Consider the following 15361-nt stretch of genomic DNA (forward strand, 5'->3'; position numbering starts at 1 on the left):
TTGTTTTGATGACAAAGCAAAGGTGCTCCTAAACTAAAACGGTGCTTAAACTGAATTTCAAAAAAAAAAAAAATTGAACTATTTCCAAAATAACTACAGTCAACTGGGGGAAAGGGGTGAGCATAAATGTTTATACCTATATCCTGTCCAGAAGCCAACAAGCTAAGATGCACAATATATGGATTCAAATATAAATTATAAGGCATACCAAGAAGAACAAAATAATGACCTAAATGGTGGTTGTAATAATGGTGTTCTCCCTAAAAATCATGTTGAAGTGTTAACCTCCAACCCTGATACTTGCAGGAAGGACCTTTGAGGAGGAAATTTCACTTAAATGAGTTTGTGCAGATGAGATCCTAATCCAATGAGATTACTGTCCTTAGTAGAGAGAGTGTAAGCATGACTTCATGCTGGGTCTCCCCCACCCCAATTTCTGACATAAAGAGTATGTGTGTGTGTGTGTGTGTAGGTTTGTAGGTGTGGTTGCAGTTCAGAATGCCAGGGGGGAAAAAAGGAGGATCATGAGAGAAAAAGAAGAGATTTCGAGGCAGATAGAGAATGGAGTAATAAAACAGTTGTGATTGGAAAGCAGTAAAAGGAACTAACGAGGAAAGAAATCTGAGGGATGGAGAGGTGGCACAGCGGTTAAGAGCACTGTCTACTCTTCCAGAAGTGCTGAGTTCAATTCCCAGCAAGCACCCTGTGGTTCTCAACCATCTATACTGGGATCTGGTGCCCTCTTCCATCATGCAGAAAAAGAAGAAAAGAAGAAGAAAGAAGTAAGAGAAAACTAAGCTGTAGGCAGCCTGGGAGAAGAAGAAATGCATAATGAGACTTGTAGATGAAGATGCCGGAGAGAAACCCATTACTTTCTACGCTGGCCTGAAAAATATTTTTAATTGTATCTTACAAGTAAATGAGAAGAAAAAAATAAAAGTCTCCTTGGCTTATCACTAAATGTTCATAAACACTAAATTTGGTGGACATCTATACTTTTCTAGAAGGTAGGTGCTGTATGGTCTCCTATTTCCAGCTCCTAATTTTTTCTCAGTAGAACAAGTCATTTTTGTCATAGGGTTCTCAAATTTTCTTAGCACAATTTACAACTGAGAAAAATGGAAAGTTAAAGCCTATGAGTAATGGCTTAAGAAATAAAGCTTTATTCACAAAAGAGCAGAAGCGCAAACTTCCAAATCTCTTATAAACTCTAAAAGTGTTAATAGCAGCCAAACATTCTACCTCACACCACCTTAACATTCTCTGTGGATCTCTACTGTACTGCTGCCTTTCCACTAACTCTTTAACAATAAAGAAACTGAATTGAGAAGAGGTGCCTGAAATCTCACCTCATTTTTAATGGGAATTTATATTTTAGGAAGAGGGAAAAAAGGTTTTGTTGGCTTCTCATAACTAAAAAGTCAGTGTTTCTCACACCATGAATAGGTAGGTCCCATGCTGCAAGTGCTATGGCAGGCCCACACTCTGCGAGATCGCTCCATGTTTTAACAGCTCACAGTGTACTTTCAGGCACTCCCTGTGTCACTGCTGAACCAGCCGCCATGAGGAAAGACAATGGATAGTCTAGTCCCAACTCATATTTTTCATAGCATCAACATTCATGTGCCATGTCCTTGATTTTCAGCTGAAAGTGGTGCTGGACACACTTGTACACATTCCCTTAGAAGCACATGTAAAAATACAAAATTTTCCAAAAATGAAAGAACGTTTTTCACTAAATATTTAGAAATGCCCGCGACTAATATGTTTGTTATCGTTTCAATTTGTCATTGCTGCTGTTTGGTTATGTAAAGATATCTTTATACAAAATATAATGTAAATTGAGCACCTCCCTCCCAGACCCAGTCTTTCCAGTTGGCTTGCTTAGAACACTATTCGTGTCATAGCTAAAGTGAGCAAAGAGAAGCATATTTATTTAATCCCAGCCAACACTGAGGAGGCTGAGGCAAGCAGCTCTCTATGAATTTGAAACTAGCATGGTCTTACATAGTGAGTCCAAACAAGCAAGGGCTATAATGATACCCTATCTAAAAAAAAAAAAAAAAAAAAAAAAAAAAAGACAGAAAAAAAAAAAAAGAAACAGTGATCAAGAAGCATAAGAAGCATAGATATGCACCAGGTATCCTTCCCTGCCTACATACACACACAGCTTCCTCCATTATCCACACCCCCAACAAAGGAGTACACTTGCTGAAATCGCTGAATATCCATGCTGTCACTCAAAAAATAAAAAGGAGAACTGAGAAGTCCTGATGCCTCCTTCCGCAGTCATGAGATCATAAATGAAAGTTCATAATTATCCACAAGCAGAAAGTAATGACACAGTAGTCAGTGCAAGCCGCAGAAAGTTGAGTGGGCTTTGAGTTAATCTTTGCAAAGATAACAGGGGAAGAGTAATGACTCTATGATTACTCTCATGTGAAAAGCATAAAATCAACATTGTGTGACATCCTTAAGAGGCTAGGCACTGTACCTGGTGCTCTGTCTATTGTCATTTCATTGATCCTCATGGCACTAGAACAGAAGAAACTTATCATCTGCGATCTACAGATTAGGAAACTGACACCTGAAGAAAGCAAGCTAAGGCACTTGACCAAGATGACACAACCACAAATGCTCCTAAATTCTCCTAGTCTACATGATAGTTGTATTTTTCACTACTTGAGTATCCATCCTAGATGATCTTTTTACCAGAAAATAAAATGGACAAATACATGTGGCTGGAAAGAACTCAAAATTGTCCAAACATGATATTATTTTTCAGACCTGAACTTAACTTGAACTTTAAACCACACTCCTTAAACATTGCTAATGTTCAGTCCTTATTCCCAAGTAAGGAAAACAAACCTCAGTGGTTAAACTGCATGTCTCTTGTGCTGATTTGTCATTAGGTAGCACCAACATGCATCCCAACACACCTGAATGTTACCTACATTCTGTTGTGGCATCTCCAGTCACGGGCTCTCCTTCTCCACTGCTGTAAGTTGCAAAAACTGAAATTTTGTACTTGGTCTCTGGCTGCAGATTCTCTATCATTGTGTGAATGGCGTCTCCAGGAAGGTTTTTCTCTCCAGCCTCAATGTCATCATAAAGCGACTTCCAGGAGACCCTGTACCCTCGAACCATTCCTGGAGCAGATGTCCAATAGGCCCCAATTGAAGTGTCCGTGATGTCTTTAGTAACTAGATCCTGAGGTGAACCACGTTCTGGAACAGAGATTAAGGAGTAGCACTTTTTAAATGCCAACGGAATAATCAAGTATTCACTCGTCCTGTTAGACATCCTAATCTCTGGGACTCAAACTCAACCTATCTAAAACTGATCACTCTTCCTGAGCTTTGGGGCTGCAAACTGACAGAAGAAAACTGCGTGGTGCACAACTCCTATCAACCTTTTCCCATATGTCCATTTGTAGTACAGGGTCTCTAGGCCAAGGCTGACATCCCAATTTTAAGAAATCCATACATTTAAATTCTTTACAAATGGAAAAATATGTCTAAATGTCAATGTTTTATCACATTTTAGCATGCTTTCAGACGTAGCCCACTGTTCACGACAGTCTCTATGTTCTTACCAGGGTGGTTTTTCCCTTCCTCTTATTTTAATAGTCTCAATTTCATTATATGAATTACAGTTGGTACAACAATTATACACCATTTGCAAACCTTAGCTCTCACAATTGTTTTCTGAGGAGACTTTTACTTGCATGTTCATTTCAAAAGGGTACAAGTATACCAAGTTTAGTGTCGCAAGACAAGCCTTTAGTCTCAGCATTCCAGGAGGCAGAGGCAGGCAGATCAATGTGAGTTCGAGACCAGCCTGGTTTACAAAGCGAGTCCAGGACAATCAAGGCCACACAAAGAAACCCTTTCTCAAAGAGGAAAAAAAAAAAAAAAAAGAGTACAAGTACAAACTTTCAACATAGTTTAACTTCAATGAAACTAAAAGTCAGCAATACTCTGGAAAACTTAAAAGTGATTAGTCATCAGAATAGAGCACACCACTTATTCTAGCTAATCAAAATTGTATGCTACTATATATAGTATATATAATATATACATATATTATTAAATGAAATGTAGAAACCTCAACTTAATAATAGGCACAGACGACTTCTAATAAAACCCTCACTTTCCATATTTTAAATGTAATATAAATATACTAGTCACTTTATATTGGCTGCTTTTACTCGGGTTTAAGCCACATTGTGACATGAATATAAAACTATCCACCTCCTCAGCATATATTATGCCAATAATTGTTTTACATTCATGTAAATGATAGTACACATACTAGGTTTTTGAAAGCTGCTGTTTTCTTAACTCAGAGTTAACAAAATCAACATTTAGAACTACCCAAAAATAAAGATAAGGATAAAAAAAACGTCTGCACACTCTCCTCATACATGGTAGAACTTAGAAGGAAAGATAAATAAAACAGAAGCTGGAATGCCTACCAGATCCCTAACGGGAAGTTCTTATTCCATTATTAATAACCTTAAAACCAGACAGGACATCTCCTCTCTGGGAGGAAATTAGCTACATATTTCACTGAACCCAAGAACATTTATTTTCAAGAACATACTGACTTTTCTCCCTAGTGCTTAAAGGCTAGAAAGCTTTTTATAGAAGCATTCGCTGCCTGCAAGGGAATAACCTCTGTATTTTCTTTACTTGCAGAATATGAAAGTGCAACTCCAAATCACCAGCTTCTCGGCTTAGTTTGGTTGTTTGTTGTTTTCTACTTGTTTTGATGACTGATTTCTCACAACTCTGATAAGTTTCAGGTCTGCAATACACTTTTTTCTTGCTCACTATATGTCGTTTTTCCACATGCGCCTTTGCTTCTGAATTTCTTAGCCTGAAGGCAGAAAGGCTACTGGGCAATGAACTCAGTTGATAGTGACTTTGGATTTAAGAAAGCTAGTTAATGCATTAATGTTATTCTCCAGGCATACAAATTAACTTAAAATATGAGAATTTTCTTCCAAATTAATACCAGGGTTATCATCAACTTCTAGTTTTCCGAAAAGCTATGCTGTTTAGTCTATTTTTCTCCCTACTTTCTACAGCACTGCATTGTTTGTTTCCATGACAACAGGCATCAATCTCACAAACACAAGCAAATGATTTCACTATGAGAAAAATAACAGGAAGAGAATTGTGGTTAGAGCAAAAATATATTCACAGAGATGTTTCTGTGCTTAAAACAAAAAGATCCCAGATCATTAGACATGTCTTCTCATGGGTTTAACCAACTATTTTAACACTCAAAAGATGTGTACAACTAGAACAAAATTCTAGGAAAATCACAATACTTTGTCAAGTCCGTTAATTTTCTGAAACTAATTCTCAAAAGCCCCTTTTTAAGATACAAATGAAATAGCAACTAAAAAATATTTGCATTCTGATTAAAGGCACACCACACATGACTTGAGTAACCTCAGAGGAGATTCTCAGTCACAAGAAACAAGCCTTTAAGTCAGACTTGCTGACTGAAGGGTATGAACAACATCTGCAGACACACATATTACGACATTCCACACTAAAGATGAAGTTCAGACCCCAAAGAAAGGAGGGAAAATGTCTCAATTCAGAAGCCAACACTTCTGAAGACAAATACTTCAAACTGTTAGTTTTGGGGGGGGTTGTTTTTCATTTTTGTTTTGTTTTGTTTTTCTCTTTTCTTTTCTTTTTTGGTTTTTCAAGACAGGGATTCTCTATGTAGCTTCAGCTGCCTGGACTCACTTTGTAGACCAGGCTGGCCTTGAATTCACATCAATCCTCCTGCCTCTGCCAACCTGAGTGCTGGGATTAAAGGCTTGTCTCCCACGCCCAACTTCAAGCCAGTTTTTTTCTATCAGTCAAAGTGATAAGAATATTCCTCAGTGTTAAGTTTAGAGTGTCAGGCACACTGCCATTTTGTCTCCATAGTATGAGGCTCTGCATTCTAATGAAATACAAAGTACTTTGTGACACGTGGATTTTTGAGGAAAAGATAGTCCCATGAGGAGAAAATTTTACCAGATCTCTGCCCTATGAAGATTTTTTGTTGTTTGTTTATTTGCTTGTTTTTATTTTTAAATGGAATCTTGGTTTGGTCAACGGTTAGATTACCAAAAACTGAAGCAACTACATAGGAAACTGGTAAAACAGGCAGGATACAGGCTGGCATGTAGCTTATGTTAAGGTTAAGTGTGCAACCAGCTGAGTGGGCCACCAGCAATCTATGTCACTTTCTAGCTCCCTGGACAACAAAACATCTGGCCTGGACATGACTAGGTACATAGAAATGCTTTGAGAGGCAAAGCTCAAGCCTGCTCAAATCAGAACACGTGAGACTGTGGCTAAATACTAACAACCCTAAAAATCTTTTAAATTTGCCCTCTGATTCATTCCTCCATGGCCCTTTACTCTTTTATGTCTTCCTTTCACACACACCCACCATCCTGCTCCTCCTCTCCCCCTCCCCCACCCTCCTACTCCTCCCCAACCCTCCTGCTCCTCCCCAACCCTCCTGCTCCTCCCCAACCCTCCTGTTCCTCCCCAACCCTCTTAACTCCTCCCCCACCCTCCTTCCTAGTTTCTTTCTACCTCTCGCCTCTGAGACCCACAGGGCTGAGATACGGAGTGGCAAAGAACCCTCACTCTTGCTTTTGTCTAGAATAACAGCTCTTTAAAAGTGAAGACTTTATGAAAATTAAAACTGGTCAAAATGTAGATCATGATGATGATCTCTGAGGCTGATTGGTAATTCTTCTATTGTATGGTTATATTTCCATGCACATCAAATCCAAGTCACTTAAAGACTGACCCTCAGGAGTATTGTCTCAGTGTGAACCAACCTGCCTTTGAATTTCGGCAAGAAAAGAAAAGAAAAAGATATAATCATGAAGAAGGTCTCACAGGAGCGTCTCTGATTTGTGTGGCAGGATTCAATCTAGGGTGAAGGTTTAATGAGAATGCCATAAAGGCTAACGTGTGCTCTGGCTCTGAGACAGCAGAGTGATGGCCATGTGAACCAGATGGGTCCAGATTAGTAACTGACAAGGATGACCTGGGGAGAAACTGGGAAAATATTTTTAAAGGAAAGAAAGAAAACCCATATGATAAATATTGATCCATTATACTCCTCAGAGAAATTTCTGAATGTTTCCCCCAAAGAAAAACACCACGTGGGGAATTTATGTGCCTAGTAAAAGTAATCTTCCGAGCATAAGCATGGATGGCTGATGGGCTATCATTCTTTCTCCCTGATCATATGCAAATAACTACCATCCTTTCATCCCAAACAGGACCACGCTCTGGTTGAGGAATGAGCCTATTAAAATTCGGTTTAAAAAGCAAAAAAAAAAAAAAAAAAAAAAAAAGACTGACCCTCGGAGGACTGGAAAGTTGATTTAGCCTATCATCACATGCTTTCCATCTTATAAAACATGGTTTCGGATATATATATTCGGATATATATGTATGTATGTATGTATGTATCTCTCTGCCCTATCCTGTCTTAAAAGAAAATGCCTCTCAAGAGCGCTTGTTTTTTAACAGTCAGTGGCACTCTTAAGGGGTTTAGTCAAAGTGCCATCTAGGGAGGCATTTGCTTGTTTAATACATTTGTAGTTCCTGCCTCAAAGAAGGTCCAGTTATCAGTAACTAACAGAAAATATTTTAGTTTTTCTATATTAGACTTGAGCAGGGGCTCTTTTTTAGACTACATAAGAGAGAGAGGAGAAAAGGTAAACAGGAAGTCAGAGTCTGCTCTCCAGGCCAATGACAGCAGTGCTGAGCAGAAGCCAAGAGGCTTCCTTCCTTCCTGCCTGCCTTCCTTCCTCCCTTCTTCCCTCCCTTCCTCACTATCGTACTGGGTTGAGATCCACATCTGTTGCAGTGGTTGCTTCCTACCCATTGTAACTTCCTTAGGTTTGTTTGGTTTTGGTTTTTTGAGTTTTGGGTTTTTTGTTTTGTTTTGTTTTTCTGTTTTTGTTTTGTTTTGTTTTTAATGATTCTGAGGCTTGCTCAGGGATTTTTTTCTAAGTGAACATTTTTCAACAATGTCTAATTTCATTCTGTTTGCTTTCTCCTGCTCTGAACTGTGTTTTCTATATTTCATCTACCCCTGGAAAAGAATTTAATGGATTTGTTTCAAATGTGTCTTCCTTCCGATTCCACCTCAATGGTGTTGCTATACACTCTTCCTAGGTAAGGACAAGAAACAGGAGTGCATCTTGGTAGTCAGTCAGCGGGTTGAGAATAAGTGACTTTTGAGTATGTGGTCCTAAGGAGAGCATACTAACATCCGAGGCTTAGTGAGCATTGCAGAAGACGGGTAACAAGATGGGAAAGGTGGGGAATGCTGAGAACACCATCTTCTGAGCATGACATGGCCATTGCACTCACGAACTCACAGCTATGGCTACCTGCACAATTTGCACAAAATCAAACCAGGTAATATTTCAGCATGGAAAGAGGAGAGATTCATGAGGCCCTGCCTCAGCTGAGGAGCTACTGGTTGTTACTGGCTACTGGGATGAGGAGGACTCATTTTTCTCAGCAGTGTATGGCCATTAGCACATTGTCTGTGCTCAGTCTGATAGTGCCATTCCTGGATGTATTCAAGTAGCACTAATCAGACTCCAATAAGTTATATTTTTAATGAGGGCATGAGGGTAGGAGGAGGATGTGTTCAGTGTGAAAGGTAGAGTGTCCAGGGACAGTGGGAGGAGAGTTAGGGACAGATCTGATTAACATACACTGTATACATTTATAAAATTGTTTCAAAAACAAATTAAGGATATTCTTTAAAACAATTTTGGTGTTCAATATTTCTGTTCCGACTATAAGTCATATATATATATATATATATATATATATATATATATATATATATATATATTCAGATGCATTTTTCTCATGTCTGCTTGCATTGTCTCATTGCTGATGCTATGGAAGTAAGTGGTGCAGACAGGTGGATTTCTCAGGTTCTGAACATTCACAACAAGTTCATTATATAGTTTTTTCCACATGCTATGCCAAAGAACCAATGTCTCATTTAAGTAACTTTCCTATGTTTCCTTAGTTCTTTTCCATTTGCCTTCCAAAAAGGAAATTAACATCCAATTCAAACATAATTAAAATATAAATTAGCCAATGATGATAACTGAAAAAAGCGAATCCCCCTGCAATGAGGCTGTGTTTCGTCTCACAGATCGTTCCAGCCAGCCTTCACTGGTCTTCACACAGCACCTTCAGAAATAGAAGTTCAATTTAAAATATAATGTAAATGCTCTTCTACATCAATGTGTCTTTTCCGTTAGCGCTCAGCTCAAAAGTCATCCAACTTTCCACAGAAGACCTGCTCCTGGATGGCATTCGTGTGGAAACAGAACTAGAGCCACCATTCCAGGGGACAAAGTTCACTGTCTACCACTCATCTCAGCTACTTAAAAGGAAGAAGCGATTTGTAAATGTGAACAACTAAATTGCAGTTCAGCTTCAGAACTGCACGAGCAGAGAGCTTTCTTCCCTAATTATTGCCCCTCCAAACCTGACTTAGCTTTATTTCTCTGGCAAGCAATTAAGCCACAGAAAAGAAACTGAAATAGCATCCTATGGTCATGATAAAGTTCCCTGGCAATGTCACAGTGCTTATACCCCCAGTGTATGATTTTTTTTTTTTAATTATGTGGCAGCAGTAAATCTAAGAAAACAGAGAAGCCTTGTTTAGTCCACTTCGGAGAAAGAAGCCCATGTTACTCTGCATAAGGCCGAATCCCTGCGCTGCTGTGCTAAAAACCTCACTGTAGCAAAATGTCAGCTGAGTCAACTCGCTTTGATCTGTAGGAAGCCATTCATGTGTCAGGCACTAGCAGGTTGCTACAGCAACTGAAACAAAGGAAAGCCTGAGAAGGCATGGTTTCCATAGCCAGAAAATAATCAGAATTCAAAAAACAGAACTGTCTTCTTCCCAAACTGATATTTTCATTCATTTGTGGTGAATCTCTGAATCAAAGATAAGTATTATTCACTTAGATTTATCAAAGTAGGTTCCCCTCCCTCTCATGTCCCAACAGTGACTAGGATGGTTTCTACCCAGACTCAAAGTATATTTGCATGCACAGCGGTGTGTTTAATAATTACATTAAGCCTATCTACTCTAATGACAACAACAGGGGTTGGGGACAATATAAATCAAACTTAATGGCTTCTGTTCAGATTCCTCTGAAGTTTGGATCTGAAATAGTAATAAACCCTGTCTTTGTGATTCTATCACACAAGAGTCCTAAGCCAACCATGAACTTCCCTACGCCAGTGCTAATAAATCTCTCTTCCAGAGACAGGAGCAGTTTTCAGATCATTGGCTGCTTTTCAGAAAGAAAAGGTACTAGGAAACAAATTCAGGTTAAGTATGGCTATAGACCATGCAAAGTATTCGTTCTGAAAAGGGAAAAGTGGGGCTTCTGCTCCTTGAATTGAAAGCCACATGGTCTCAAGGTAATCTGCAAATTTGTCAGCCTACAGAAAGCTCTTGTTGGTTGACTCCAGGCCCTGGATAGAAGAAGCATTCCTTCAAGGTCTGCTCTTACCACCTCCTCTCCCAGGAGAGAACCAGATTAGAAAACCAGCAGCGCTCAGAAGCATTTGCCTGGCTCCGCTCCGCGCTTTCCACTCGCTACACTCACCATCCTCTCCTATTCCTGTATATGGTATGTGAATTTGGCTGAGTTGGTATAATAAAATGAAATGGAATAAGCAGGGGCAAGAAAGGTCTAGTATTTTAATTTAGCCACAACTACACTTCCACAGACTCGTCACGTTTACCCCACATAATGCAATGGGATAAATATGCCCATAAAAACAGGAGGATTGCACTTGTGTAATCTTCATGATAAGCCAAGAGCTCTAATATAAAGAAGTCTTGGAGCAACACAATTTACTTTCTGAATCACTATATTTTTAAGTTAGTTCAAAAACTATCTTACTTTCTTCCTTCTCAAGAAATAAGAAACCAACCATGCTTTTTTTTTAATTTATCTTACTTCCTGTGCACATTCCTTGGATATAATTTCCAGACAAATACATGTAGATGTGTGTGCACTAACACTCACACAAGAAGATAATTGGGAAATGGCTCTATGCCACTTGTACAAAGTTATAAACTTATCAACAACTGTACTACCCATTTGACCTAAAAAAAAAAAAAAAAAAAAAAATCAAAGGCTAAGAAAACGTGTTTAACTGAAGGTTAAAAGTACATTTTGCTATGTGAGATTTCTAGTATATTATTTCTGGTGAAAAATACTATAATTTTTTAAATCAAGAAAGATGAGTGATGGGCAGTGGAACCCCGTATCCTAGACTGGAAACATCAAGTGTAGTTACCTGCACTGGTCCCACACAAGACTGGCCCTGTCAACAGCAGTCAAGCAATGAGAGAACCTCTGAACTATGGGCTAATGACAGAATCTGGGGAAACGGGGCTCAGTGCCTTCAGTAGCGTACCCACTACCAATCCACAGTGCTCCAACAGATAGCTGTAAACCTACAGTCACACTGTGGCCCCACTGAATCTCGGTGGATCGCAAGGCAAAACCAAAAGACGTGAGTGTGAAAGAGAGTTATGGGGACCAGACAGGGTGAACGCAAGTAGTAAAGACATGGGAGGGGAGAGTCATCAGTATGCAAGGCAGGCATCCATACACAAAAGTGTAAAAATAAATAAATAATAATAATAATAGCGACTAAAGTTAGTGAAGAATGTATTGGCTGAGTATGAATGTCTTTCTAAAACATAGATGAGTACCAAAAGGGACAAGCAAAAGAGAAAGTACTATTTCCAAGAATCTCCCTATGTGGAAGAAATTTGGACAAATATAATCTACACCTATTCTGTTAAAATAAAAAATAAAATCTCCACGTTTATAGTCTTAGAAATATCCCCCTGAATGGTCTATGCTGGAAAGCCATGCAAGCCATGTGCAGAGGAGAGCATCACAAGATGGGAGGAGAACACACTCCTCAGCACGTTGGATGATCTTCCAGATGCAAAGGCCACGTGCTTCCATCGCTTGGAGCTCATTTCCACGGTTAAGGTAATTCCCAGGTCTTTCCCTTATTCCCAAGCTTTTTATGCAGCCAACGAATATCTTTGAACTACTGAAGCTTTACTTTGTAGGCACCAGTTCTAAAATTACTAAGTTATTTTATATCTAATGTTTTATGGTTCCCAAAGGGTCTGTCTCATCAGCCTTCTCCCATCTGATCTCCACAGTAACCCTAGGAGCAAGAAAAGAGGAGGACCATTCCTCTGTACAGAGGCAGACTGAGACTGAGGTAGGTTCATTTCAAGGTCACATAAGTAAGTGGCACAGCAATGTTCTTCTGGGTGCCAACACTTTACATGGTGGTATTCAATATTTTATTTAAAAACCTCTGCTAAAAACGAATCCTATTGACCATTAGGGTTAAATGCTTGGTTACTATTATTTGATCTTTTCTCATTTGCTTTCAAAACTTTATTTAGAAGCCAAACTATCTTCTGCAAGCCCTGCTGCTGACAGCACCTGCAGACCTCCAAGCTCTCAGATGCAACTAACATTGGGTACTTTGTCCAACTCCACTGGTTTTTTTTTTTTTGAACTCATGCTATTCTTCAGATTAACTTTCTCTAATAGTCATTTCACATAAGCAATGTAAAATATGATGATTAAAAATAAGAGTCTATAGTGTAGTCTCATATCCCCTAAGCAATTGTGAATGTTTTATTTTTAAAAAGAAAAGATGACTAAAGTCAGAGAATGGCTGCCATAGTGAGCTGGAGAATACAGCTATCCATAACCCTGAGCCCTCTGAAGCCCTCAAATGTACGTGCTTCTCAAGATCCATTCCCTTGAATGTTGCCCACTTTATTCATTGCAGTAGCCCATGGCCTTACATCAGTTGCTTGAACTATACTGCAAAGTAACAGGCTGACTTATAGGATTCATTTTTTGATTTGGTTTGGTTTGGTTTCTCTGTGTAGCCCTGGCTATCCTGGACTCACTTTGTAGATCAGGCTAGCCTCGAACTCACAGAGATCCACTGAACTCTGCCTTCCTGAGTACTGGGATTACAGGCATGTGCCACGGCACCTAGCTATTATTCCTTTTTAATACACATTCCTTTAAAAAAAAAAAAAAAAAAAAAAGACCAGGGCTGGAGAGATGGCTCAGTGGTTAAGAGCGCCGCCTGTTCTTCCAGAGGTCCTGAGTTCAATTCCCAGCAGCCACATGGTGGCTCACAACCATCTATAATGTAATCTGATACCCTCTTCTGCAGATAAAGCACTCATATACAATAAATAAAATAAAATAAATCTTAAAAGAAAGAAAGAAAGACCACACAGCTCAGATTTCATATTCTCTAAAAACACTTTTCCACCTTCTTCATGCAAAATCGCACAGAGGCTCAACATTCACCAGAGCGCGGGACATTAATTACCTTCAAGCGTTGTTCCTTTTCCAGAAAGGGCTTCCCCAGCCCCAGACGCGTACAACGCGGTCACGGATAAGTCATACTGTGTTCCTTCCTTCAATCTTCTCAACACCATGGTGGTTGTATCTCCCCTCACAGTGACCTCTTGAGTGTCACCTCCTGCTGCCGGGGTGTACGTGACGAGATACTGCTTCACTTTTCCTGGTGCCCGACTCCAAGACAACTTCAGAGTTGATGTGGTCGCGTCAGAAACTCTTAAGTCTCTTGGATTCCCTCTAACTTCATTTTTTAAAAAAAATGACAGTATCGAAAGGCATTATTTAGTAAAAATGACTTGAAAACACTTTTTTTTTTCATAGGTGTGTTATATCAAATTTGTATCCTAGGTAATGACTCTATGGCAATATAAACCACCCGATAAACCAGCTAATAAAATGTAAGCATTACTAAGTAGGGTCCTACATGATAGTCAACAATGAGCAAACACTTAATTCTTTTTCTATGCTTACACAAATTAAAATCTTCCATGGAAGCCAGACATAGTAGCTCACTCCTGAAATCCCAGAAGTTAGGAGGGGGTAAGAGAAAAATCTTAAGTTTGAGGATAGCCTAGGCTACATGCAGGCGTTCTGTCTCAAAGGAAAAAAAAAAAAAAAACATTTGTGTAAAACCTGTCATCAGAATCTTCCACATAAAATCGTCTCCCTAAAGCTCTCCTCCAACTGGAACAAGGACACGTGTGTTGTTTCCATGTATGTGATCAGCATGTTTACCTTCTTCAGTGGCTGCGTTTCCTGTGAGTGGTATACCAGGTCCTGAGGAATATTCAGGAATTACAGATATTTCATATTTTGTGTCTGGCGTCAGGTTCTCCAGTGTTTTCCTCCTCTGGTTGGCTGGAGTGCTAACTTCTTTGCTTTCTCCACCAGAAGCTGGTCTGTATATAATCCGATACCTTAAGACTCGGCCTGGAGCTTGAGACCAGGTAATTTTAAAACTGTCCGTCGTCTCATCTGTCACCTTCAGGTTTCGCGGGACTCCTTTTACTGAAATTGAGAAACACATAAAAAATGTTTAAAGCGAGCTGATTTTTATATGAGTACAAAAACTAGCTTTTAGACATTGATTATGTTTTTCTAACTTAATTCCACCACTGGTTTTGTTTACAAGCATGCTGGTTACAAGATCCTTTAGCCAGAATTTAAGCACATTCTGAAACTGTCCTGCAAGTAATTTCTTATCATTATGATCATTTACCCTAGAGGAAAAACTAGGATATATATATATATATATATATATATATATATATATATATATATATATATAGAGAGAGAGAGAGAGAGAGAGAGAGAGAGAGAGAGAGAGAGAGAGAGAGACATAGGTATGAGAGAAGAGCACTTAATGTCACTAAACACAAATCTTGACATTGAATTGCAATGCGGATAACACAGACTTAGGTTCTTCAATGAAATTTTCAAGTAAGAGCCCAAACAAGAACACTGGACTTTATGTTTGGAAAACACGCTCAGGAAAGAAGGCTGTCCATATGGACAACACGTTCAATAAAGTTGGACTCAAGGACATCATGCTCTCAATTCGCCGGAGCGGAGCTGTAGTGGGATGTGAATGTATGCAAACATCAAACAGAACTAGGAGTTTGCTTAGAATTTCAACCTATCATGGGCTGGAGAAATGGCTTGGTGGTTGAAAGAATGGCTGCTCTTTCAGAGGACCCAGGTTGGTTCTCACCACCCTCACCGCTCTTCACAATCACAATCAAGGTTCCCAGACACCCTCTTCCGGCCTCTCGGGCCTTCACACACACACACACACACACGGTACACAGACATGCATGCAGGAAAAGCACCCAA

The 15361-nt window shown here is 39.3% G+C and overlaps 1 protein-coding gene across 1 annotated transcript in view; it reads right to left on the reverse strand.

Annotated features, from left to right (window-relative positions):
- Col12a1 (collagen type XII alpha 1 chain) overlaps positions 1 to 15361 on the reverse strand; it is a 112684-nt gene that overhangs the window by 73951 nt on the left and 23372 nt on the right. The window contains exons 12-14 of the mRNA XM_051140003.1: positions 14264 to 14536; positions 13497 to 13769; positions 2955 to 3227 (exon numbers count right to left, since the gene is read on the reverse strand). Of these exons, the coding sequence (XP_050995960.1) occupies positions 2955 to 3227; positions 13497 to 13769; positions 14264 to 14536 (819 nt within the window). The remainder of the gene's footprint in view (positions 1 to 2954; positions 3228 to 13496; positions 13770 to 14263; positions 14537 to 15361) is intronic.

The sequence above is a fragment of the Acomys russatus genome, chromosome 32 (genome assembly GCF_903995435.1).
Source record: "Acomys russatus chromosome 32, mAcoRus1.1, whole genome shotgun sequence".
NCBI lineage: Eukaryota > Metazoa > Chordata > Mammalia > Rodentia > Muridae > Acomys > Acomys russatus.